Here is a 26,728-nt window from a genome sequence, read left to right on the forward strand (position 1 = left end):
TGAACTGCAGGTTTTGTCTCTCTCCAACCAAAATTCACCGAGCCAGCAGCAAAAGAAGCAGCAAAAGAAGCAGCAAACTGCGCTTCACATTTGATCAATGTCGTCATGAATTTTGCTGTTTTGCTTCCACGACTATTAAAATCACACTTCATGCACAGCTAGCTCTCTCTCTATCTCTCTCTGTACTTCAAGAACAGTTTCCCGTCTCCAATCTCTGTTTTCTGTATTATTCATTTGTTTATTACCCACCAGTCTACCGTTGTTTACAGCGCTGTTGGCTGCTGTCTTTTTCTTTTCTTTTTTTCACTTAAATGACCTCAGACAAGAAAGCCAATTTTTTCTGTTGTTCAATACTGAAGAAATTTAAACTTTATATGCAGAACATTGTAGAATATTTTTAAGGTTATCTACTATAAAAAGCCAGACCAGGAAAATCTCCTTCATGTTTTTCTGTGTTTTATTCTCAGTTACTTTCACACAAAGGCATCTGCTGTTATGTTCACAATTCTGATGAAGTCAGTACTGATAAATGATCAGAATTATAATATTTCTGACTGTCTGAGGCTAAGTTGAATCGAACCGGGACTCGAGAAAACCGGAATCGAATGGATTATAGAAATCAGTGATGATACCCAGCCCTAGTGAGCAGCCTAGGCACGACAGAAGTGGATGTAGCTGTAATAGGAAAAGAACTATTGCTAACTTTTTTGTTAAGTTAAGGCCTGATCCTTCTGAAATTCATAGCCAGTGCTCTGACACGGTGTCATCAATCTTTGAATGCTGAAAAAGCACAGTGTATCCAGAAAAACACATTATATTATATAAATTATTATAAAATTTGTGTGCGCCTAACTTTTGTGCCGGTACGCCTAACCTTTTAAAGTTAGGCGTACCGGTACGCCCATGGCAAAAAGTTAGTCTAGAGCCCTGGATAATATATCAAATGCGGGAGAGAGTATGACCGTGCAACGTTTAAAGTGTGGAAGTACTGACCTTACTTTGAGTTTGATTCCATAAAAAGTGACAAAAACATTAGCGTCCGCTGTTCACTGCGTGGGAAGAAAATGTTGTTTTACAGCGAAAAAACCCCTTAACTTCCGAGCAAGGACCGAATGTGCTACCATGGAATGGGAAATTCACAGACAAACTTGCGGATTCTTCCACTGACTGCTGCAGCACATCTGCACCAGGGCAAACATCCGCCTGCTATACAGGTGAAAATAGAGCAACGGGACCGCCGAGTCTTTGATTTTATTTATTTTCTGCTATGTTTCACTTGCATTTATTTGAAAGACTGAGAGTAAACACAAAAAATTGTTTTATGCGCTGGAATGTGCAGAAAATAGGCTTAAATGATAAACAAATTTCTTCCAGTCAGAGAATGTTGCATATCATTTAATTTTTGCTTGATGCATAAAGTTTAAAGATTAAAACTAATAAAACAAGTTTTAAAAAGAGACTTTTCCATTTGATTACATTTTCTATGATGGATTATGCAGAAAAAATAGAATTGGGCTGAAAGATCTATTGCTTTATTACCTATTTGGGTTGTAAATCTTGTTTTTAAAAAGTAACTAAGTAACTACATAATTAGTTACTTTTGAAAATAAGTAATCAGTAAAGTAGCGGGATTACTTTTTTGGGGAAGTAATCAGTAATTAGTTACTGATTACTTTTTTCAAGTAACTTGACCAACACTGCTCAGGACTGACTTAGCCCCTCCCTCCTGGCTCACAGCTTCTTCTTCTTGGTTGGCAACCAATGTCAAGGCGCATTACCGCCCCCTGGCTCACAGCTCTGGACATTTAGATGAGAAAATATATATTTGGCACATTTAAGGAAAATACTAATAAAATGAAATAAAAATAAATAAATGTTCCCTTTAGAATTTTTTTTTTGCTCTATAAAATAGTTGTTTTCTTTTACCATCACTCATCTTAACAGTAAGATATACATGACAAGAGAAACAAATTAAGTTTGGGTGAAAATGTACATCTTTGCACTCTCTGGTCAACTGACTCAATGACTCAAACAGCCGGATTCACTCTGGTGAGTGACTCATTAAAACTCGATTCAGTAAAAAGAATCGAATTTGCCATCACTAACTGCCCGGTTAGTTTCATGTACATTCCAAGTTTAGTTCGTTTTATATTTCCTGATGTTCAGCAATTAAGCTGCCTTTTGAATTTATATTCACCTCTGTGAGTCTGTGTTTGGGTCCTCTCCTGCCTATTTCACATGGCTAGCGCATGACAGAAAGGGCCTTAAGAATAGTGATTTGTCGGTTGTGAACGAAATGGCTCTTAGGCTACGTTCACACTGCAGGCGAAAGCGTATCAAATCTGATTTTTTTGACCCCATGCGACCCGTATCTGATCATGGTATGACAGTGTGAACGGCACAAATCTGATATTTTCAAATCCGATCTGGGTCACTTTCGTATGTGGTACTGAATCCGATACATATCCGATGTTTTAGAAAGCGACTGTTGTTTGAATGATCAGGTTGCATTGCATCTTTTACGTCACTGACAAAAGACAGACGCCAATTATCAGCTCCGGAGAAGCGCCCGAGAATACATCGCAAAGGCTTCCTGGCCATCCAGTGTAGATGTTAGTGAAACTGTTGGGAAGACAACGTTGGAGAAACGTGAACATTTTATTTGTACTGTATAATCTGCAGATTCTCACAGAAATCTGCAACTATCCTTTGAAGCACCGCTCCTCTCTAAAACAGCAATAAGGATAATTATTAGGTTATTTATATTATTATGTAAATAACAAAATAACTTAAAGCAAAACGTAAAGTCCGAAGTCTTAATATTAAAGGCCACCAGTCAAACAATATTGTTTGGTCTGGGTCTAAACAGAGTGCGTTGTGTGTGACGTCTTCTTTTACGCATGCGGGCCGCTTTGAGGGTTCACACTAGAGCAGGGGTGTCAAACTCAAATACAAAGTGGGCCAAAATTCAAAACTGGAACAAAGTCGTGGGCTAACATTAATATTTATTGAAAAAAAAAAATCTTCCTCCAGATATAAGAATGAATCTTTTCTTATGGACTCAAACACATTTTGCTGAAAAACTGAATATGGAACAAGCAAAGCTTAATACTAAACAATATATATATTAGCTGTATAATACCAGTAGGCCAGCTCTAATCGTAAATTGGTATGACTTCGTGGGCCAAATGTAATTAGGCTGTGGGCCGAATTTGGCCCAAAAAAGTTGATTTTTTGTTTTTATTGATTAAATTATGATTATTTACAGCATAGCAGGAAATCACATTCTGTTACTCACAAACACAGTTTCACTAAATAAAAAAACAAAAACAAAAACTTTTGTTTTACATTTTTTTACAAATTGAATTGAATAGTTAAGGTGCAAATATCTTGTGTGTGGTGGTGGACTTCTGTGCCAGTCAAAGCGAATGGTTAGTGTTTCAACCATTTTGTGACAAAACGTTCAGAAAACTTGCACTGACATCAGTTAAGGCTATTTCAATATTTCTCTAAACAAATAAAAAGCACACTCAGTTCACAAGATTTTAGTCATATGTGTTAACCATTTTCAAAATCTTATAGAACTTTTTTTTGTGAATATCTTAAAGATCTTATTTTTTTTTTTTTTTTTGTAATTGAAGTCTTTATTTGTTTTTAACATTTAACCACATGAAAACATAAACAAAACAACAAACAAAACAACAACAGAAAAGAAAAAAGAAAAGACAGCTTCCAATCCCATGGTTAATTCACCTTTGCATTTTGGTTCTATTTTCAATACTTACTATCGGTATACCCGCAAAAAAAGGACCATAAAATCTTAAGTTATTCCATTACTGAGTGCCTAAACAAACATACAACGCAGCAAGCATAAAATTTAACTAAAGATAACTTCCCTGACCAAATAAATTCCAACCATCTCAGCCAAAAACACGTCCCCATGATTTGTCAAAACCCTCCCTATCATCATTAATCCTAGCCAAGAATTTTTCATACGACACCATTTTCAGCATATTTTCCTTCCACCTATTATATTCTGGAGGAGATGGTTCCTTCCATACACTGAGAATAACTCGAGCCGCTGCAATCACCCCCACCTTTATAACCACAAAGTCATACTTTGAAACCCCAGGTAACACCGACTGATCCCCTAATAAGCACAGTCTTGGTGACAAGGGTATTATCAAACCAATCCACCTTCCTATTTTGTCCAATACTTTTTGCCAAAAGGGATAAACTTTCCCACATTCCCAAATAGCATGCATAAATGTCCCTGGATCTAAACTACATTTCCAGCATATATTACTGGGACTGATTCCCATTCTGTAAAGTTTGGATGGAGTAAAGTACCATCTGTGTATTAATTTATACTGAGTAAATTTACCCCTGGCCTCTCTTATATATTTATCAGAGAATGACAAAATTCTACACCATTCTTCTTTAGAAATTGCGCAACTCAAATCTCTCTGCCATATAATCCTCAAGTTTTCACATATCTCTTTTTTTGGATTGTTAAACAGTTTGTAGAAAACAGCTGCTCTATGTGCTGTATTGGACAATTCTAAAAACTCCACCACCATATTTGAGCTTTGAGTAAATTTTCCTTTGGTAATACAATCCCTTATTTGTAAATATTTCCAAAAATTATTTTCTCTTATCAAACCATATTTTTGGGTTATTTCAGCAAATGACATAAACACTCCCCCTGAGTAAAGATCACTTATCCTGTGTATGCCTTTGACAAGCCATTCCTTCCAGAACACTGTTTTTCGCCCAATCTGTACAGCGGTGTTGTTCCATAGCGAGGTATAAGGTTGTCTTAAATGAGATGCTCCACACACCTTGTGCACCTCTACCCAGACAGCTTTAGAATACCCGAGCACTGGGTTATTATGAAAGTCTTGTCCATTAATTGCCGAGCCCTGTGAGAGAACATCCAAGGGTGTAAAAGGGCTCACTAGTTCCTGTTCGATCTTCCTCCAGCTCAGCTCAGAGTCCAAACCTGTCCAGTGCTTGGCCAGTCTTGACATTTCAAAAGCTAAATTATACAACTTCACATTTGGGAGGGCCATTCCCCCAATGTCTTTAGAGGCCCACATTTTCTTTATATTCACTCTTGGCTTCTTGTTATTCCACAAAAAATCTTTAATTAACTTTTCAAATTGACTAAATATGTGTAAAGGAATTCTTACAGGTAACATCATGGAAACATAATTGAACTGTGGGGCCACCATCATTTTAATCACATTAATTTTACCCCATAGTGTAAGATTCAATTTACCCCATTTCTCCAGATTTGTTTTTATCTTTAGGAGGAGAGGTTCCATATTTGAAAGCATAATATCCTCCAGTTTGGGTGTTAATAATATTCCTAAATACTTCATACCTGAAGGTAAATACTTAAAATTGAATGGAGTAATGCATCTAGAATGACATGATGCTGATAGTGGCATGCCTTCCGATTTGCACCAGTTTATCTTATAACCTGACAACCTTGAAAATGACTCAACACATGTGAGTAGTGCTGGTAGAGACTGTATGGGATCCGTTAATACTGCTAAGATGTCGTCAGCATATAGAAATAACTTGTGCTCGATACCCCCTGCATGAACACCTTTGACATCCCTGTTAGCTCGAATAGCCAAGGCCAGTGGTTCCAGAAATATTGTGAAAAGCAGCGGGGACAAAGAACACCCCTGCCGGGTCCCGCGAGTGAGATGGAAAAACTCTGACACCAATCCATTTGTCAAAACTGCTGCCCTTGGGCTTGCATATACAGTTTTGACCCAATTACAAAATCCAGGCCCAAACCCAAACCTTGCAAGGGTTGTCATAAGGAAGCCCCATTCTACCCGATCAAAAGCCTTCTCAGCATCCAGCGAGAAGGCCGCAACCGGAGCTAGACTAGATTTGCTTTTGTGCATGAGATGAAGAAGTCTTCTAATGTTATCACCGGAGGACCTATTCTTAATAAAACCAACCTGATCACCATTGATGATATCTGGTAATATTTGATCCAGGCGGAAGGCCAAAACCTTCGTCAAAATTTTGCAGTCAACGCCTAAAAGGCTTACTGGTCGGTAATTTGATGGGTCCGATAGATCCCTATCCTTTTTAGGAATGAGGGAGATTAGTGCCTCACTAAATGTACTCGGTAAGGAACCTATTTCTAGTGCCTCAAGGTAAACTTTATGCAAGACTGGAGCTAAAATATCAATATATTTCTTATAATACTCAATCGGGAAGCCATCCAAGCCTGGCGATTTTCCATTTTTCATTGATGAGATCGCTGCCCTGACCTCTTCTTCAGTTATAGGTTCATCCAATCTTGTTTTCTGTTCCTCAGAAAGAGTAGGTAATTGTAGACCTGAAAAAAAAGTCTTCACCTCCCCCTCATTAATTGCACCGGCAGAGGTATACAAATCTTGATAAAATGATTTGAAAATTGAATTTATTTCTTTTGATGAGGTTACCACTTGGCTGTCTTTCTTAATCATAGATATATTATTTAAATTATCCTGCTGCTTCAGTTGCCTTGCCAATAGTCTACCACTCTTTTCGCCACCTTCATAAAATTTGGTTTTAAGCCTAAATAAGGCATATTCTGCCTTTTTGTTATAAATGTTATTCAGCTGGTATTTTAATTTACATATAGTCTGGTATTTATAATTTGAGTATTGTCTTGCTAAATCCTTCTCCAATTCTCGTATTTCTTTATCTAAGGTTTTTTCCCGTTCTAGATCACTTTTCTTAACTTTTGTTGCATATGCAATTATCTTTCCTCTTATATATGCTTTAGACGCTTCCCAAACTGTGGCTACTTTATCTGTGGAACCCATATTGATTTCGAAGAAAATTTTAAGATCCTTTGTTAACTCCTCACTAAAACTTTTGTTCTGCAACAACATCGTGTTAAGCCTCCAGCGACCCCTCTTTGTTCTATCTGTGTTTAAATCAATTTGCAACTCTACCGTGGCATGATCACTAATGGCAATGGCACCAATCTCACAGTCGACAACTGAATCGACCAAAGACTTTGATATTAAGGCGAAATCTATCCTTGAATACGTTTTATGACAATTGGAGTAAAATGTATATTCCCTTGAACTAGGATTAACTAACCTCCAAATGTCTACTAGGCAAAGATCCTGTGTCAGTAAATGAACAGCCTCTCTGTCCCTGGGTGCAGACCTACCCCTGGGTTTGCTCTTATCAATTATCCCATCCATCACCTGGTTGAAATCTCCAGCCAATATTACCTGCCCCTCATGATCCCCTATTATCTTGTTAATTCTGTGAAAAAAAAATCTGGCTCTTCTTTATTAGGTGCATAAATATTACACAAAACTGTTCGAACCCCATTAATTAAGGCTTCCAAGCATATAATGCGCCCTTCTTTATCATTATATTTTTTCAGCAACACGAAGCTTAATTTTTTATTAATAAGGATCAAAACACCATTTCGTTTACTTGAATACGAACTATGAAAAACGGAGCCCACCCAGTCTCGTTTAAACTTTTTTGCCTCTTCTTCCCCAGCAATGTGGGATTCCTGAATAAACGCTATATCTGTGTTTTTAGTTTTTAAGTATGTTAGAACCTTCCTCCTTTTAATTGGGTCCCCACATCCTTTTATGTTCCACGATATTATTTTAGTATACCTGTTCATCGCCTTCTAATAGAAATGGGGTAAGGCACGCCTTGCGCGCTTTACAACACAACACAAATATATACATAGGCACTCAATATTACAAAACCCATCTGGTCCTATCAAACTAGCTGTCTTTAAAAAAACAAAAATAAAAAAAACAAAAAACAAAAAAACAAACCTGAACAAAACGAACACCCTTCTTTGCATAACAACCCAGAACAACGTTGCTAAGCGCCCCCTCCCTCCCCACCTACCCAAGCCTAACTAACTTTAGCTTGAGACACCAAACTGTCCTTGGTCCGTGAGACACGCTAATCGTCCGACAGCAGCACAGCCGCCGCAGCCCCGTTGTGCCCATTGTTTGTTTGTTACCTTATTTTAAAATTTACATACACTTCTCCGATCTGCTACATCATGTCCCGCATTCCTCTAAGTCGACTCCTGCAGAAATTTCTCGGCCTCCTTTCCGTCTTTGAATGCTTTCTTTTGTCCGTTCCACGTAAAAATGAGCGTTGCGGGATACATCAGCCTATGCTTCACTTGTAACTCTCGGAGACGCTTCTTCACCGGGTTGAATGCCTTCCTCTTCTCCGCCAGCTCCCTTGTAACATCTTCAAAGAAGGAAAGCTTGGCGCCTTGCCAATCGACTCCACGCTTCTCTCTGGCCACTCGTAGTACTTTCTCCCTAGCAGATGAACGTAGAAAACGGACATGTATCACCCTGGGAGGCTCGTTAGATTCCGGCATTGGTACAGGGGAACGATGCGCACGTTCAATTTCAAATTCACTTCCAGAAAGCTCAAGTGCTTTGGCCAGAATCTCCGTCACATATTTGTCCACGTTTCCGGGTGTCTCCACACCTTCTTTAAGTCCAATAATCCGCACGTTGTTTCTCCTACTACGGTTTTCAAGGTCCTCCACTCGTGACCACAACGCCTCCATCCTTTTCTGGAATTTGTCCACTTTTGCCTCGGTGAGCACGCTGGCATCTTCCATGTCTGAGATGCGTTGTTCCGCCTCTCCTAACCTCACTTTTATATCTTCCACCGAATCTTTTAGTTCTTTAGTGGCTTCTTTAATAGTGGTGACATCTTTTGCTACGACCTGAAGAGTAGCATTCATTTTCTTAATTTCGTCAAAAATGTCCTTTTTGCTCTCGCTCCCCATACATTCCTCCACTACTGCTGGAGAGGCGGCATCAGATGCAGGTGTATTTTCGGGCGGCTCCGGAGCGAGGCTAATGCTAGCTTGCTTCTTCCTCGTGGTAGCTCCCTTAAAAAAGTTTGCTTTGTTATTTCCTGCCATTTTCCAAAGACGGTAATTTAAAGATCTTATTTTTAATTTCTTTTGTTCTAAGACAGTACACAAAAGGATTTACAAGACATGGACCGAGGACTGCACCAATTAATAAACCTTGGCGTTCCTCAAGAGTTAATACCACACCCAACCTGGTGAACATAATGCGAACAAACGCAGGACAGTAATGAACAATTACACAAATTAAGTGACTCACAAGAGTGCTCCCTATTTTCTTTTTTTCATTATTTGAAGATAATTTGACAAAAAGCAAAATTCCACAATATGAAAGACAAATGAAAATGAAAGTGAAAAATAAAATAAAAAATGCTACAATGGCAACTTCATTGAAATATTTGTCTGGGTTAACACAGGTTGTTCTTAACACAGCAGCAAAGTCACAGAAAGTGTACCTAAGCCTGGAGCTGCAGTGTGGGAGGGGGACAGCTGTTGCAGGTATATAACACATGAAAAACCAGTTAACAAACCACACAATAAATGTAAGAACAAGAACATGTGTGTTCGTTAAATAACTGTGATACTGGAAAGGATAAATTATTGCAATGAATCTATCCAATGCCATAACTGCTAAAACAAATGACTCCATCGCTGTTCCCAAATGGAAAACACACATTTGAATTAAACATGCCACATAGGATATAGTATTAACACCTGCGAGTAGAACCCCAATCATTGTTGGACTGCAACTGGAGGTGTACATTATATCAACAACAGCAAGGTTGCAAATCAGAAGATACATTGGTTTATGTAATCTCTTGTCAGAAATAATAAACATGATATTTGCCATATTGGCAAGAACAGCAAGAAAATAGGCTATTAGGATAACCACGCCAACAGCAATAGGTCTACTGAGTGTGTCAAAACCACCTATAATAAAGTGTGTTACATTGATTGAAGCATTCTGTGAAGACATATTCTGTTTGGAAGTTGAAGAGGAGAAGAAAAAAGGCAAAGCAAATATTGATAAAATACATGGTAAATCTTCTTTATCAGACTTCACAAAATCCTCTGAGCTCAGTCAAACAACTTTGCTTTTACTGGGAAGTATTTGAACCTCTCATTTTAAGGCTTGTAAGAACAGTAAGTTTTGATTGGACAGCTCCCTGTTCCAATCAAATTAGACATAAGAATGTGAAATGTCTATATTGGATCAGATATTGCAAAAAGATGATGTCATCCCCTAAATGACAGGATAAAGGTTGATTGGAAGTTACAATAACCTGTATTTTGATTGTTTTCAATGGATTTTGTCACACCATTTGCATCAAATAACAAAACAAAAGCTCAAAATGAAAGAAAGCTTGATCTATGTTACATTTGTCTCGCTACATCTCTGTAACACTACACCCTATTAATGGCTAGGAAGGGGCTAATATTAGCAGGAAGTTCAAGTATTGTATTCCATTTTCTTGAGAAGAAAAATGTTACACAACTTTTAGATAGCTTTTATAGTGAAACTTGGGTCTGGAAATGTTACAAATGGAGAAGATGGCGAGCCAACTTTATGAAGGAAAGTAACTTTGTGTCATGTTAACATGGCTGTCAAAACAATGTACTGAGGGCTACTGTGCCTGTGTGCCAGTTCAGCGGTAGCATACATAGGCCAGGTAATTTGAAAACAGTAAGAACATAAGGCCTAAAAGTCAGTGGCTGTTAAATGGAACCTGACCTCCATCATCAAATCATGTCTCCCTTTTTAAATATTTTGCTGAGACCAGAGGAAAGAGTGCTGTGACGACTGGAACGCTGCTCATACAGAGTGTGTAAAAGCCTGTATCAATAAAACGTGTGTGTGCGGGTCCTCATTCTTGTCATACTCAAGAAGTACCACAGGCTGAGAGAAGTGCTTGAGAAGATGTGGAGGGTGAAGGCAACAGTGGTCCCAGTGGTAATGGGAGCAATTGAGCAATGACCTCTAAGCTAAGTGAGTGGCTCCAGCAGATCCCAGGAACAACATCCAAGACTCCTATCCAGAGGAATTGTAGGAATAGCAATACTACGCAGGACTCTCAAGCATTTGATGTGTGATTGTGTCATAAAGTCCCTTGTGTAACTGATCATATGCAACTTCATGAAACAATTATTATTGCACAATTTGTTTAAAGAGCAGCTACCTAATTCATTCCTCATTCTTGTCATACTTAAAAAGTACCCAAGACTAAGAGAAGTGCTTGATAGTGATGGGATTTCCGGCTCTTTTTAGAGATCCGAGTCTTTTTCGGCTCCCAACCGGCTCTTCAGGTTGTTTTGTTGCATTAATTAATGTATTATTAATAACAATATAAAATTATACACAAAAGGAATTACTAATGTAAAAAAACGTGGTTTTATTTATATATGTCTATGTATAAATATACACGGGGCCCCTAGAGACAAAGCACATACAAACTCCAAAACACATTTCTAATGTTAACTGAACTTCTAAAACAGAGCTACCTAGATCACATAGATTACACAATTGAAGGCATATGTGTATTGTTTATTTATACAGAATAACTCATATATATTCAAATAAATTTAAAAAAAGTTAATTTACCTGTTACTACCACACACATCCGGTCGTTGGTACTTCCTGGCTTGTGTAGCCACTAGGTAACAAAAGCTCAACACTGCACCTAGTATCCTGGAGCACTTCTGTTGTGTTTTGTACGTGTTTTGGAGTTTGTACGTTCTTCTTCTGAGTTTTTACGTGTTTTGGAGTTTTTTATGTGCGTCAGAGTTTGTACATGCTTTGTCTCTAGCGGCCACCGAAAATATACTTTTATTTATTCACTCCACATAGAATGTAACAAATAATTCATATTATACAAAAACCAACTATTTACATTTCAACTTTTTTTTTTGTTTTGAAGTCCATTAACGTCTCTCTCTCTCTTTTGAGGTCAACTTCCTGAAGGCCTGAGTCATGGAGTGCCCGCATGATTACAGCCTAATGATGTTCACCTGAAAGGAGTAATCCAATTATCCACTGATAGTGGGTCAAACCATCAGATGAAAGCTGGGGCATGGGCTGAATTTTCACTTTGATTTGATTTAGTTAATTTGTATATTATTTAGCTGGGGTGTGTTTGTAATCACATATATGTGAGGTGTGTTAGAATAACTGCAGCATTTCACTGTATAGGTTTTTTGTAGCTGGGCTGTGTTGGGGGGGGAGGGGGGGGGAATGTTTTATAATAATAAAATAATGTATACTTTATTAATCCCCGTGGGTAAATTACTCTCTCTGTGTTTAACCCATTCACTCAGTGAAGCAGTGGGCAGCCACTCATCAGGTGCCCGGGGAGCAGTGTGTAGGGACGGTACTTGCTCAGGGGTACCTCAGGGTAGCTGTTTGGTGGATGCGAACCCCTGGCCTTCTGATTATGGGGCGAACATGCTACCTACTGAGCTATCCCTGCCCTCCTTTAATATTTTATTGGTGGTAGTATGACCGGCATTCATTTAAGGAGGGTTTTTGTGAGAGGCTGGCTGGGTCATTTTTAGATGTGTTGCTGGTGAGCATGTTAAACCTCTGTACGTGGAAAAAAGAATATTGTAACGTTCTCAAGAACCAGACGTTTTGATCTCAGTTTGTCCATTTACACATTAACTCCCTTTTTCCTGCAGCACAACCAAACATGTATCTTAAAGAAATAACAACAGTGTGCAGAGATAACCAACCTGTCACTGTAAAATAACCTTTAACTATCGTTACAATATATTCAAAGCTGTGAAAAACAAGTGGCAGTTTTTTTCCCCATCTGGTCCTATTCCAATTACCTTCACATTACCATTACCTACATTTTGGTGTCAGAAGTGGGATGCGGCACTTTGTGAGTGGGGGTGGACCATATTAATAGTTGCAAAATGGGTCCGACGTCACAAGCCAAAGTTCAGAAGATGGAGGTGGCAGAGGACTGCCTGGAGGAGGGCGCTATAGGAGGTCTGCCCCTGATCTTGAATCCTAGGCAGGAGCAGCTGCATCCCGATACTACAGATTTAGATTCTATTGCAGGGTTGCTACAACAGTGCGTACGCTTCCAGCAGGACATGAGTGACAGGTGGGAGAAAGAATCAATAATGCAAGATAAAAGATGGCGCCAGATGCAGATCCAAATAAACAATCTTCGAGATGATTTGGAGCAGCAACAAAGTTCAGCAGGCTAGCCCCAGGAGCCTTTGCCGCCCTGGCAGCAATTGAGAGAGGAAATGGTAATCCCGCCCAGTGTTTCGAGAGACCAAAAAGGTCGGAGCTGGGGGAAAGCAGTGATACCAAAGCTGGAGTTAGGTGATGACATCGAGCAGTACTTGATAACCTTTGAGAGGCTGGCAGTGGCGTATCAGGGGCCTGAAGTGGAGTGGACGGTGAGACTGGTTCCTTACCTGTCAGGAAGAGCTCGAGCAGCTTATGTGGCTATGGCAGCAAAGGACACTGGGGATTACCAAAAGGTTAAAGAAGCGATTTTTTTCAAAGTATGACATTAATGAAGAGGTATACCGACAGCAGTTCTGGGAGCCTGACAACCGGCCTGGTGAGAGTCCAAAATTGTTTTATAATTGTCTGAAGGACCTGTATGGCAAATGGATCCAACCAGATAAGAAAACCACGGAGCAGGTTGGAGACACAATTATCCTTGAGCAGTTTTATCGCTCGTTGACTCCAGAACTCCAGGTGTGGCTGAAAGAAAGGGGTCCAAAGTCTGGACCCCTTTCGTTTCCAGCTGGTGGAAACGTTTCAAGCAGCAAGGCGAGGAGCCAGAAGCTTTTGGTTCGGGGCTTCGGCCAAATCTTTCACTTCACATGGTAAGTCATCTGGGGTTGGGGGTGGTCCTAAGGAGTTAAGGTCTTTGAAGACCCTAAGTTAACCACCAAACCTGTTTGTTTCTATTGTGGGGTGGAGGGTCACATTAAGCATGTGTCCAGCCAGAAAGGCCAGAGCAGCATATGTGTGTACCCTTCCAAGGCCCTGTGAGAATGAAGTTTGGGAAGGGAAGCAGCAAACCACTGCCGTGAAGATAAATGGAAGGAAAGCCCAAACCCTCCTGGACACTGGTTGTATCTACTCTGGTCGAAAAAAAATCCACGCTTCGTACTGATGTCCACAATTCTTTTATTCTTCTCACAATCATGGAGCACCATGAAAACTAGAAACAAGTAAAATAATATCAATAGCACATATGATATTCATCTCAGCCACTTATTTCCTTTCACAAAGTGCACAAGTGTTAAACAAATAACAGCATAATGTTTTTTACCGTCTACGCCTTGTAAAACCAGCAGTAGAAAAGTTATACATTCCGAAAAGGTCCGCCGTGTTACCGTTCTGTCTTGTCTCTCCCGCGCACAACTTCCGGTTCCCGCAACTCACAGGAAGTGACTACTTCACAATAATTTTTAACAGAAACATTTCTTATAAGAAAGCTGTATCACTGGATTCATAGATTATCTTTTCCTACTGCAAATGTACCAAATAAAGAAAACAAATAGAAAACAATATAACGATCTCAGATGCGCTTCTGGTGTTGTCATGGCAGCCCACACAAACATTTCAGCGTCAGCTACACAGGTTGTGTGCAAACATTAATATATCCAGTGCTAGTCCAGCAAGAGTTGCCTCTGGATAAGTCTGTCCTTAATATTTCATGTGTACATGGTGATTGTAAGGCCTACCCAGTAATGGTAGTTTATCTCGAAGTTTCGGGACAGAAGTACCTTATCTCTGTTCGGGTGGTGGAAAGCTTGTCATACCCCATAATTTCAGGTTGGGATGTACCTATTCTGCAGGAGTTGGTACAAACTTGTAAACCTGTAAATACTGTCACAAGGTCATAGGGACAAAAGCAGAAGGAGGAGGAACAGCGCAGTGAACAGGTGTCAGAGGCTGAGAGTGGTGTCAGTGCAGTCCCAAAGCTAATTAGTAAGCACGTGTGTCAGACTCAAAATGGGGTGGAGGGCCAGAGTGAGCAATCTGACAATTTCTCTGAATTGCCATTTTATGCAGAGGTGCTTCCAGAAATTGCCATTAAAGCTAGGAAAAGCAAAAGGCAAAGAAGATTAGAGAAAATGGCAGGGACAGTTAGGAATACTGTTGAGCTGCCAGTCCCAGAGAGCGGAGAAACTGTCCATGATGACTTTTCAGAGCTACAGAAACAGGATGTGACATTGGAAGGCCCTTTTAAACAGGCAGCGGATGAGCAGCCCGGCCAGTTGATAGAAGAGGGATATTACCTCAAAGGACAAGTGTTGTACTACAAAGCCAGCAGGGATGACAAAGGAAAGTTAGTAGTCCCCTAGCAGTGGCGGGAACAAGTTTTAAGATTGGGGCATTGTATTCCCTGGGCGGGGTATCTGGGAACAAAGAAGATAAGAGACCAAATTGCCAGCAGGTTTTATTGGCCAGGTACGAAGAGAGAGGTTGAGGAGTCTTACTAAATCTGTTAGCTGGCCGGGGATAAAAATGTCCCAAAGTTTCCTTTACAGCCTTTACCTGTTATTGAGGTTACATTCAGTCACATTGCAATGGATATAGTGGGGCTGCTAGAGTGTATTGTCAAGAGAGGTTTCACATTGCAGGTCCCAGGTCTGTAGGTTATTGAAAACCTTTTTCAGTTTTTGTGGTCAGTCCACACAATGAATGGTTGAACGGTGCCTTCCAGCCAGTGTCTCCATTCTTCTAGAGCCAGTTTTATTGCCAGCAGCTCCCAGTCACCGATGTCATAGTTCCACTTCGCTGGGGAAAGACGATGATAGAATAAAGCATATGGGTGGAGCTTACCATCATTTCGCTGGGATAATACAGCTCCAACCCCGGAATCCAATGCGTCCACTTCAACCACGAAAGGCTGATTCAGTTCCGGGTGGCAGGGGTTGGGAGAGGTAGTGCGAGTTTACTAAAGTCCCAAATAAAGCGACGGCAAAAATTGGCAAATCCCAGAAAAAGCTGGAGTTGGCGGTTTGGGCCAGTTGACAACTGCTTGGACAATTCTCTGGGTCTGGTTTCACATTTCCCTGCTCAATTATGTAACCCAGGAATGCCACAGAGTCCACGTGAAACTCAATACGAGATACTAAAAATGCCCAAGATGAGTGTTAAATGCTGTTTTCCATTCGTTGCCTTCCCTTATCCGTACAAAATGATAGGCATTTCACAGATTTAGTTTACTGAAAATGGTAGCTCCCTGAAGCAACTCGAAGGCAGAGGTGAGAATTGGTAATGGGTATTTGGTTTTAACGATAATGTTATTGAGACCACAAAAATTAATACAGGGTTGGAGGGATTTGTTTTTCTTTTCAACAAAGAAAGATTCGGCTCCTATGGGAGAGGAGGACGGCTGGTAATTCCAGCTATTTGAGAGTCTGTAGTTGTTATGGTCCTGGGTCAATGACCCGGTGTTTTTTGAGTTTTGTACTTTTGGTTTTTGGTTTCTTCCCATGGTGTCAAGTTCCTTAGTTTTTTAGTGTTTCTTGAGTTCTAGTTTTAGGGTTTGTTATGTGGCTTTCTTGTGTTCTGCATTTCCTGTTTTATTGTGAAGATCTGTGTCTTATGCCAGTCTGTTCACTTTGCATTTCCCCTGTCTTGTCTTGTCAATCAGAATCAGCTGTGCCTCCCTCCTGTGTGTAGTTTCCTCGTTCCCATCTGTGTATTTATAGTGTGTGTTCTCTCGTGTTCGTCACTAGTCCGTCTGTGTTTCTTCCCTGCGTTTTCTCCCAGAGTCGCCAGTACAGGTTAGTTTTGTTAGTTATTCCCAGTTTAGGTTATCTTTAGGCTCTGTTTTTGCTTGCTGTGTTTCTGTTTGTGCCACCAACGTTTAAATAAAGCTCGCTCACATCCAAGCCAGTGCCAGCGTTTGGGTCCTCTCTCACACACACCACACACCTGCCACCGCAGCCATGACGGTAATATATTTCTCCATAGCCTCTCTTTCAGGCTGAGAGAGACTATAGAGGCAGCTAGTGGGGAGTGAAGCACCATGGAGGAGATCTATGGCACAATCATAGGTAATGACAGTGCATGATCTTTACGAAACACTTCAGCAAGATCATGGTACACCAGTGGAACAGACGTTAAATCGGGAGGTTCTGATGGCACAGGTTGAGGGGTGGCAGCCCGGAGGCAGTTTATGTGACCCCAGCCCTTTACTAGTCAATATGAGGGTTGTGCTGTTGGAACCAGTGCTGACCTAAGTATGGAAGAGAGCTTTTGCTAGACAGGTCGCCCACCAGTACTCTCTTCACCATGGATGGGAGCGCCCTTCTGATCAAGATGGACAGGTTGAGATGAAGCAGCTCTTATGGCCACAGTAAAGGCACTCACCAGAGGTTAGGCGGCATTGGTGTTCTGCAGGTGTGAGTCGTGAGCACCCCAGCTGCATGGACTGTTCTCCCTCTTCACCATCACCATATACGTGTGTGTCTGGGTTTGGACATTCCGTCACCCGGCAATGAGGCCACAGGTGCCAGTGGCTCCCGGAAACCACAACCCCATGACTCCGGCAAGCCCGGAGGCAATCATCCACCCCGATGCACAGGGTCATGTGAGCATATAGAGAAGATGGCAGTTCACGCATGATTAGCTCATCCTTGATTTCCTCACACATTATTTAGGAGAGTGCTTTTGATAGCTTCCTGACCCTGACCTGTTTCTTCGGCCAGTATCCAAAAATCAGTTGAAAAGTTGGACATGCTCCGCTTACCTTGCTTGAGGTTTAATTGGTGAGAGGCTGCCCCTTGTCCAAAAAATTTTTAAATTTAGCCCAAAAATCTGAGTAAGAGATTTCAAGGTTAGTAAGTAACATGACTTGTGCCCATTTTAGTGGACAAAAGTGGACAAAGTGGACAAAAAAGGCAATTTTAGCTCTGTCATCAGAGGTGCCACTGTTGGCGAAACAGAAGCAAACATTGTGTTTACATGCAGGAGAGCTGGCACGGGTTCCCAGCCAGCCAATTGTCTGTGGGTGCTGGCACGCTTGAATTTGCTTGAAGAAAGGCTGGCTCACTTCTTCTTAAGGCCAGGGGCCGTAGCTAATAATAACTAACTAATGAATACCATGCCTTGGTATTCTTACAGATTTGGGTCTTGGCACAGTTAGTTGGGATTTGGGCATGGAATTTATATAGTGTGAGTACTCCCCAATGCGGAGATCCCCAATGCTTTCTCAACAACAGCTACTTCCAGGGGTGGTCCTAGCCTGTTTGGTGCCCTGGGCGAACACTCCCTGTTTTTTTCTGGGATTTCACACAACCCAGGTAAAATAATTAATACATAATGGGCTTGGATTGACAACATTATGAATGAAATGTGCACTATTTGGAAGTAGCACGCCCCTTCAACTTTCAACAGGTTGTGTGTGAGCAGCAGCAGCAAGCAGGCGCATCGAGGGCCCTTACTTTCTCTTTTTGCATATATGAGTGTGATAGAATTTAGAAAACACATTGGTGCAAATCTTAAGTCTATATCATAATGTCTTCTGTTTTTGTGTTTGTTGTAGGGCTGTCGACGTCAACGCGTTAATGCCGTCATCATGATTAACACGATTAACGCTGAATGGACAAACTTGTCCCAAAATGTGTTGACAGAGACATTTCAGGGATTTTGAGTCATTCTGTGCTCCAGATGGATTAATTGCATTAAAAATGTTTTAATTGCATTAATTAGGGCTGACCGATATGGCCCAAAATTCATATCTCAATATTCTTTAGCTGGATGGCTATATGTGATATATATCTCGATATTTTTTTAAGCCATAAAGTAAGAACAAAAAGAGAGTTCTTAGTCAAAGCTGTGTCCCAGATCTCACACAGGCACTTTTATTAACATATAGCGCAGATGTACATGAAAAAATTACTAAGAAATAAATTATCAGCATTTAATAATAATGTTCCATAAATAAAATAAAACAATGTTTTTTTTGTGCATAACAAAAAGCTCACAATTGTGCAGTCAGCATGTAAACTAAAAGACGCTGAGCATAATAACAAAGATAGATTTCGCAGCTGCTCTGTTCCCAAGAGCGATCCGCGGTAATTTGTTAACGGAGATTTGCCGTGTTAATGCCGTTATGGCGTCAACATCATTTTAATGAGATTACCACTACCAGCACTAAAATAGTAATCTCCAAATGTTTTTTTTTTACCGACCAGCTCCTCTTTGATAGCTGCCGTGTTGCCTGCAGCTGAAGCGATGGTGCAGGGGGAGGCAGAGTAACGTTGCGCAGAGACAAAGTGGACAAAAGAGAGGCAAACTTGTGGCTCCACAAGTATAATAATAATTATAATAATTATAATGTAACATAAACTATATTGATATAAACAATATTGTCACATCTCTTATCTCGTATAAAAACATATATTGATATATTTAAAAACTCGATGTATCGCCCAGTCCTAGCGTTAATCACAATGACAGCGTTAACATTGATAGCGTTAGTTTGTTTTTTTGTTTGTTTTGGGGGTTTTTTATTTTGCGAGCTGGTTATTAGGTGCTCCAGCCAGCCAGAGAATCCTCCGCAGTCCCGCCCTTCTCCTCCTTGTGTAGAAAGCAGCAGGTGCACCTCGTAAATGGAGGGCGCCCTTCCTTCTCGCAAATGGGCAATAGTTCGGTGCCTATGAAATCCCCAAAATGCGCTGGCATGTTGTCAGGGCAGCATGGGTGCGAGCAATTTTTTTTTTTTTTTGCCGATGCCATGATACCACCCCCACCACGATGCCGCCCTGGGCAATGGCCCATGTCCCCATATCAAAAACCGTCACTGGCTACTTCTGTAAACATTATATTAAGTAATTCACAAATTTGTTTAAAAAAACAATTTCACAATTTCTCCAATTAAGAAAACAAGTAGATAACAGGCTTTTGAAAATGTATGATTTTATGTGCATAACAGAGGCTGTGTGTAAGACTTTAAGAATCTGTCACAAAGGTGTCTTTGTGTCTGATCTTATTGTATATCTATGTGTAGAAGTTTCCTTTTCAGAATGCAAAATTATGGGAGGAGCTGTAAGAGTTGCTGCTAGCAGTGCTCAATTATTTGGAATGAGAGGAGGATGTTACCAATACAAAAAAGCAAATTCCTTTACTGGGAGCCAAGTTACTTGTGTCATTCCTTCCAAATGTCCCCCACACAGAGCAATTTTTTTTTTTTTTTTGTTTTTTGATATAGGATCATTTAACAAACCAAACTGAAATGTCTGTGAAAATACAGCAGTCCACTCTCTTAGCTATCTAAACTATGTTAGTGTAGGAGCCATTCATTCATTTTGATCATTTTTGAAATGTAATAAAATATCCTTAAATGGCCTGTATTTGTATAGCACTTTACTAATCCGTAAGGACCCCAAAGCGCTTTACACATCCAGTCATCCACCCATTCACACACACATTGGTGATGGCAAGCTACATTGTAGCCACAGCCACCCTGGGGCGCACTGACAGAGGCGAGGCTGCCGGACACTGGCGCCACCGGGCCCTCTGACCACCACCAGTAGGCAACGGGTGAAGTGTCTTGCCCAAGGACACAACGACCGAGACTGTTCAAGCCGGGGCTCGAACCAGCAACCTTCCGATTACAAGGCGAACTCTTGAGCCATGATCGCCCTTAGTTTCCAAACACCTGATCAGACACAACTGAAGGTCTGGAAACGAGCAAAAGTATTATTGAGGGAGTTCAAATAAATGATTACTAAAGTTGATTAGTTTTTGTTGATTAAAATATGATTGTTTACAGCATAGCAGGAAAAAGGCATACTGTTGCTCACAGACACAAAAACAGTTACACTAAAAAACTTTTGTTCTAAATTTTGTATGATTTTAATTGAATAGTTAAGGTGCAAATATCTTGTGTAAGTAAAATAATTCTCACTTCTGTCCCAGAATAAAAGTGAATGGTTGGTGTTTCAACCATTTTGTAAAATAATGTTCTGAAAATTTACACCAACATCAGTTAGGGGTATTTCTGTGTTTATCTAAAAAAAAAAAAAAAAAAAAAGCACACTCAGTTCACAAGATCTCAGTCATATGTGTGAAACTTTTTGAAAATCTTAAAGAGCTTTTGTTTAATTTCTTTTGTTCTAAGACAGTACACAAAAGGATTTACAAGACATGGACCCAGGACTGCACCAATTAATAAACCTTGGCGTTCCTCAAGAGTTAATACCACGCCAAACCTGGTGAAGATAATGCGCACAAACGCAGGACAGAAATGAACGATTACACAAATTAAGTGACTCACAAGAGTGCTCCCCGTTTTCTTTTTTTCATTATTTGAAGATAATTTTACAAAAAGTAAGATTCCACAATATGAAAGACAAATGAAAACAAAAGTGAAAAATAAAATAAAAAATGCTATAATGGCAGCGTCATTGAAATATTTTTCTGGGTTAACACAGGTTGTTCTTAACACAGCAGCAAAGTCACAGAAAGTGTACCTAAGCCTGGAGCTGCAGTGTGGGAGGGGGACAGCTGTTGCAGGCATGTAACACATTAAAAAACTGTTAATGAACCACACGATAAATGTAAGAACAAGAACACGTGTGTTTGTTAAATAACTGTGATACTGGAAAGGATAAATTATTGCAATGAATCTATCCAATGCCATAAATGCTAAAACAAATGACTCCATCGCTGTTCCCAAATGGAAAACAAACATTTGAATTAAACATGCCACATAGGATATAGTATTAACACCTGCGAGTAGAACTCCAATCATTGTTGGACTGCAACTGGAGGTGTACATTATATCAACAACAGCAAGGTTGCAAATCAGAAGATACATTGGTTTATGTAATCTCTTGTCAGAAATAATAAACATGATATTTGCCATATTGGCAAGAACAGCAAGAAAATAGGCTATTAGGATAACCACGCCAACAGCAATAGGTCTACTGAGTGTGTCAAAACCACCTATAATAAAGTGTGTTATATTGATTGAAGTACTCTGTGAAGACATATTCTGTTTGGGAGTTGAAGAGGAGAAGAAAAAAGGCAAAGCAAATATTGATAAAATACGTGGTAAACCTTCTTTATCAGACAAAATCCTCTGAGCTCAGTCAAACAACTTTGCTTTTACTGGGACGTATTTGAACCTCTCATTTTAAGGCTTGTAAGAATAGTAAGTTTTGATTGGACAGCTCCTTCTTCCAATCAAATTAGACATAAGAATGTAAAATGTCTATATTGCATCAGATATTGCAAAAAGATAATGTCATCCCCTAAATGACAGGATAAAGATTGATTGGAAGTTAATGCTCACACACTTACAATAACCTGTATTTTGATGGATTTTGTCAAACCAATTGGATCAATTAAAAAAACAAAAGCTCAAAATGAAAGAAAGCTTGGTCTATGTTAAATTTGTTCCACTACATCTCTCTAACACTACACCCTCTTAATGGCTGGTACAGATGGAGAAGATGGCGAGCCAACTTCATAAAGGAAAGTAACTTTGTGTCATGTTAACATGGCTGTCAAAAAAATGTACTGAGGGCTACTGTGCCTGTGTGCCAATTCAGTGGTTACAATAATACATTTTATTTAAAAGCGCCTTTCAAAACACTCAAGGACACTTTACAGAACAAATATGGAACCTGACCTCCATTATCAAATCATGTCTCCCTTTTTAAGGATTTTGCTTGGACCAGTGGAAAGAGTGGAGTGACTTGAAAACTGCTCATACAGAGTGTGTAAAAGCCTGTATCAATAAAACGCATAGCAAGGTGCAATGGCGTGTGTCTGGGTCCTGATTCTTGTCAAAGGCTGAGAGAAGCACTTGAGAAAATGTGGAGGGTGAAGGCAACAGTGGTCCCAGTGGTAATGGGAACACTTAGGGCAGTGACCCCCAAGCTAGGTGATTGGCTCCAGCAAATTCCAGGAACGACATCCGAGATTTCTATCCAGAAGATCACAGTTGTAGGAACAGCAAAGATACTGTGCAGGACCCTCAAGCATTTAATGTGTGATTGTGTCATAAAGATGCTTGCGTATCCAATCGTATGCAACTTTATGAAACAATCATTAGATTGCACAATTTGTTAAAGAGCAGTTACCTAAAACTGCAAAGAAGTCAATAATCTCTTTAATAGTGTTACATCTTCTATTTGTATGGCTCTGGATACTCTGAAAAACAAAGTCTAAAAACATAAGTACTCATATAACTCATACGAAATGTCATATCAGTACTTAAGAACATTATTTAGCCAAAAAGTTTGTTGCTCTTTAACAAAGCTCGTTATAAAGATATAAGATATATTTTTACTCATCGTATTAAATTAAAATAAGAACTACCCTAGTTTCATGGCTGACAGAATGGACTCACGTGCAAACTTGGAAATCAAGCAAACAGTCTTTACAGTCAGCAAGTGAACTATATTCAAAGTGGGGGGGAAGGTCAGGGGCTCCAGGGATCCACGGCAAGTGGGGAGAAATGCACACTCCTCATTCGCTCCACTATCCTTGCTCCTCACACTCCACTCCTTCGTACACTTGCTCCGCTCTTGTACTCCGACACACTCCTCACAAACACACTACACTGCTCAGTCCAACACTCACGCTCAGGCATCCAGGAAAGGACTGGAGAGCACAGACTTACAGTTTTTCACGATTGCTAAGACACATTCCTGAAAAGCTGCTCTCCTTTTCCCCAATCTGTGAACACAAAACCCAGTTTTCAAGCTACATTCACAAAACCTCTGACTCTTGCAAAACCAAACTTTCACCCCAAAACATTTCAGTCTGTGCTCAAAACTGAACCATGCCGTCAAATCATGCTTGAAGTCAATCTAAATTATATACTCTACTGAGTAGTCACTAAACACTACATAAAAAAAAGGAAAACACAATGCTCAGGACATAAAGCGGTAGAAATAAATGTTTATTTAGTTTAAATGTATGTTGCAAAACAAAATACCTGGGCATTTCTAACACTTGTACATAGAAAAGAGAATTTGCCAAAAAACAGAAATCCTGTGCATTTACATGTAGCACTTGTACGTAGAAATAAAGCACACAAATATAAAAATGAAGTACAAAGGAAAAAAGTGCATTACTCCGCCACAGCATCATTTCTCCATACTGGGTCAGGCCACAGGACTTCATCTACATCACAGGCCACATTTTCTCTGGCCTGGCAACGGGGGGAAAAAACCCTGGCATGCCATATCCAGGCTTGACATGCCTCCACACCCATGCCACCACAGGCCAGTTCCATGGCTTGCAGGAAATTTACCCTGGTGTAAGGTTGGCGTTCATATACCTTCCACCGCCACGAGGAGAAGAATTCTTCAATGGGGTTCAGGAAAGGGGAGCACAGTGGAAGGCAAAGATTGATAAAACCTTGGTTCATACTGAACCACTCCTTAACCTGGAGGCCCAAACATTGTCCCAAACAACAACATAGATGGGCTGCTCATCCTGCTGCCCTAACAGAGCATCTCACATGTGATTGAGGAAGATGAAGAGCTGGTGAGTGTTGTAGGGCCCTAGGTTGGCATGATGGTGGACAACACCATGATTGCTGATGGCAGCACACAATGTGACATTGCCACCACGCTGCCCAGGGACACCAACAATGGCACGTTGGCCAATCACACTACGGCCTCTCCTTCTGGTAAGATTAAACCCAGCTTCATCCATGTAGATGCATTCATGGAGTTTTTCCATTGCGTCCAGTTCAAAAACTCTCTGTAGAAATATATATGTATACATTTTTGTAAGTGATGTAGGCCAACTACAGTAAATCACTACTTACAGTAACCAACATTTATGTATCTGGATATATACAAACCTGTATATACTGGAATCTTTGCTCTTCGACTCTATCAGAGTTGTGTTCAAAGGGCACTCTGTACAGCTGTTTCATGCACGGTCTGTTGCGCTTGAGGACATGGTCAACAGTAGAGAGGCTGACACTGTCGATACTTTCAAAATGCACATTGTCCTCAATGATCCTCAGCTGAATTTCACGCAGTTTAATGGTGTTGTTCTCACAGACCATGTCGACAATTAGGGTCTCTTGGTGTGGGAAGAACATAGATGTCCTACCACCCCCATGTGGCAGTCTTTCAATTCTACAAAAAGAGAACATGCACTTACAAAAATATATCATGGAATAGGCCTACAAACAGTCAGACTAACCATCCATTACAATACTACAGTACACTGGCACAGTGATGTACCTAAACATGTTTACTGTGTTACAGTATGTAGTACAGTCATTGTACATATGTAATTGCTGTCAACATTTACATACTATGATGTCAAAAAAGGTAACTACCTGTTCTCTTCTCTTAGAGAGACATGGTGAATCTACTGATGTTTGGTTGTACCCTTTGTCCGGCCTTCTTCATTGTCATACCATTGACAAGAACATGGTCAATCACAGTAGCTCTGATTTCATCTGATATTACTGTTCCTTGTCCTCGGTGACCACCTCAAACACCTTGACCTGCTCAACTTCCTCTCACACAAACTCCTCTTCTTGGATTTCTATCCATTGTAGTGCCTCACAAACCAGTGCTCTGGCTGATATGTACCCTCACATCATTAGCCACAAGTGTGATAAATTTTGAGTTGTTGTGTTCAACTGGTGACACCTGAGCTTTAATTGTGTTTGACTATTGCCACCTGTGCTCACCATTATGCAACACAGGTGCATCACAATGACAATGTGTTGCAAGATGTGTTTACACAAGGGAAAAGTGCTTATGGTTATGCCAAAAGAGTGACTGATTCAATAAGTGGGATCAGGCAACTGAAAACTTTGGTTCAGACGGAGTTCGCATGGAGGCAGGACCCAAACACAGACTCAATACGCCAATTCAATTTCAATTAAATGTTCTTTATATAGCGCCAAATCACAACAATAGTTGCCTCAATGTGCTTTATATTGCACAGTAGATCGTACAATAATAGATACAGAGAAAAACCCAACAATCATATGACCCCCTATGAGCAAGCACTTTGGCGACAGCGGGAAGGGAAAACTCCCTTTTAACATGAAGAGTACGAACAGGTATGAGCAGGTACGATTCAATGCAGAGAGGTCTATTAACACATCATGAGTGAGAAAGGTGACTGGAAAGGAAAAAATCAATGCATCATGGGAATCCCCCGGCAGCCTACGTCTATTGCAGCATAACTAAGGGAGGATTCAGGGTCACCTGGTCCAGCCCTAACTATATGCTTTAGCAAAAAGGAAAGTTTTAACCCTAATCTTAAAAGTAGAGATAGTGTCTGTCTCCCGACTCCAAACTGGAAGCTGGTTCCACAGAAGAGGGGCCTGAAAACTGAAGGCTCTCCCTCCCATTCTGCTTTTAAATACTCTAGGAACAACAAGTAAGCCTGCAGTGCGAGAGCGAAGTGCTCTAATTGGGTGATATGGTACTACAAGGTCATTAAGATAAGATGGGGCCTGATTATTTAAGCAGGATTTTGAATTCAATTCTGGATTTAACAGGGAGCCAATGAAGGGAAGCCAATACTGGAGAAATATGCTCTCTCTTTCTAGTCACTGTCAGTACTCTTGCTGCAGCATTTTGGATTAAGTGGAGGTTTTTCAGGGAGGTTTTAGGTCATCCTGATAATAATGAATTACAGTAGTCCAGCCTGGAAGTAATAAATGCATCAACTAGTTTTTTAGCATCACTCTGAGACAGGATATTTCTAATTTTAGAGATGTTGCGCAAATGGAAGAAAGCAGTCTTACATATTTGTTTAATATGTGCATTGAAGGACATGTCTTGGTCAAAAATGTTCCTCACAGGTTCCTCACAGTGTTACTGGAGGCCGAG

General features: G+C 40.3%; 1 protein-coding gene across 1 annotated transcript; it reads right to left on the reverse strand.

Moving 5' to 3' along the window:
* Positions 1 to 20,218: 20,218 nt before the first annotated feature.
* LOC146503630 (olfactory receptor 52E4-like) lies at positions 20,219 to 21,891 on the reverse strand. The gene has a single exon (XM_085131215.1). The coding sequence runs from the start codon at positions 21,889 to 21,891 to the stop codon at positions 20,953 to 20,955; it is 939 nt and encodes a 312-aa protein (XP_084987341.1). The 3' UTR covers positions 20,219 to 20,952.
* Positions 21,892 to 26,728: the final 4,837 nt, after the last annotated feature.

This window comes from Neolamprologus multifasciatus, chromosome 14 (assembly GCF_963576455.1).
Source record: "Neolamprologus multifasciatus chromosome 14, fNeoMul1.2, whole genome shotgun sequence".
NCBI lineage: Eukaryota > Metazoa > Chordata > Actinopteri > Cichliformes > Cichlidae > Neolamprologus > Neolamprologus multifasciatus.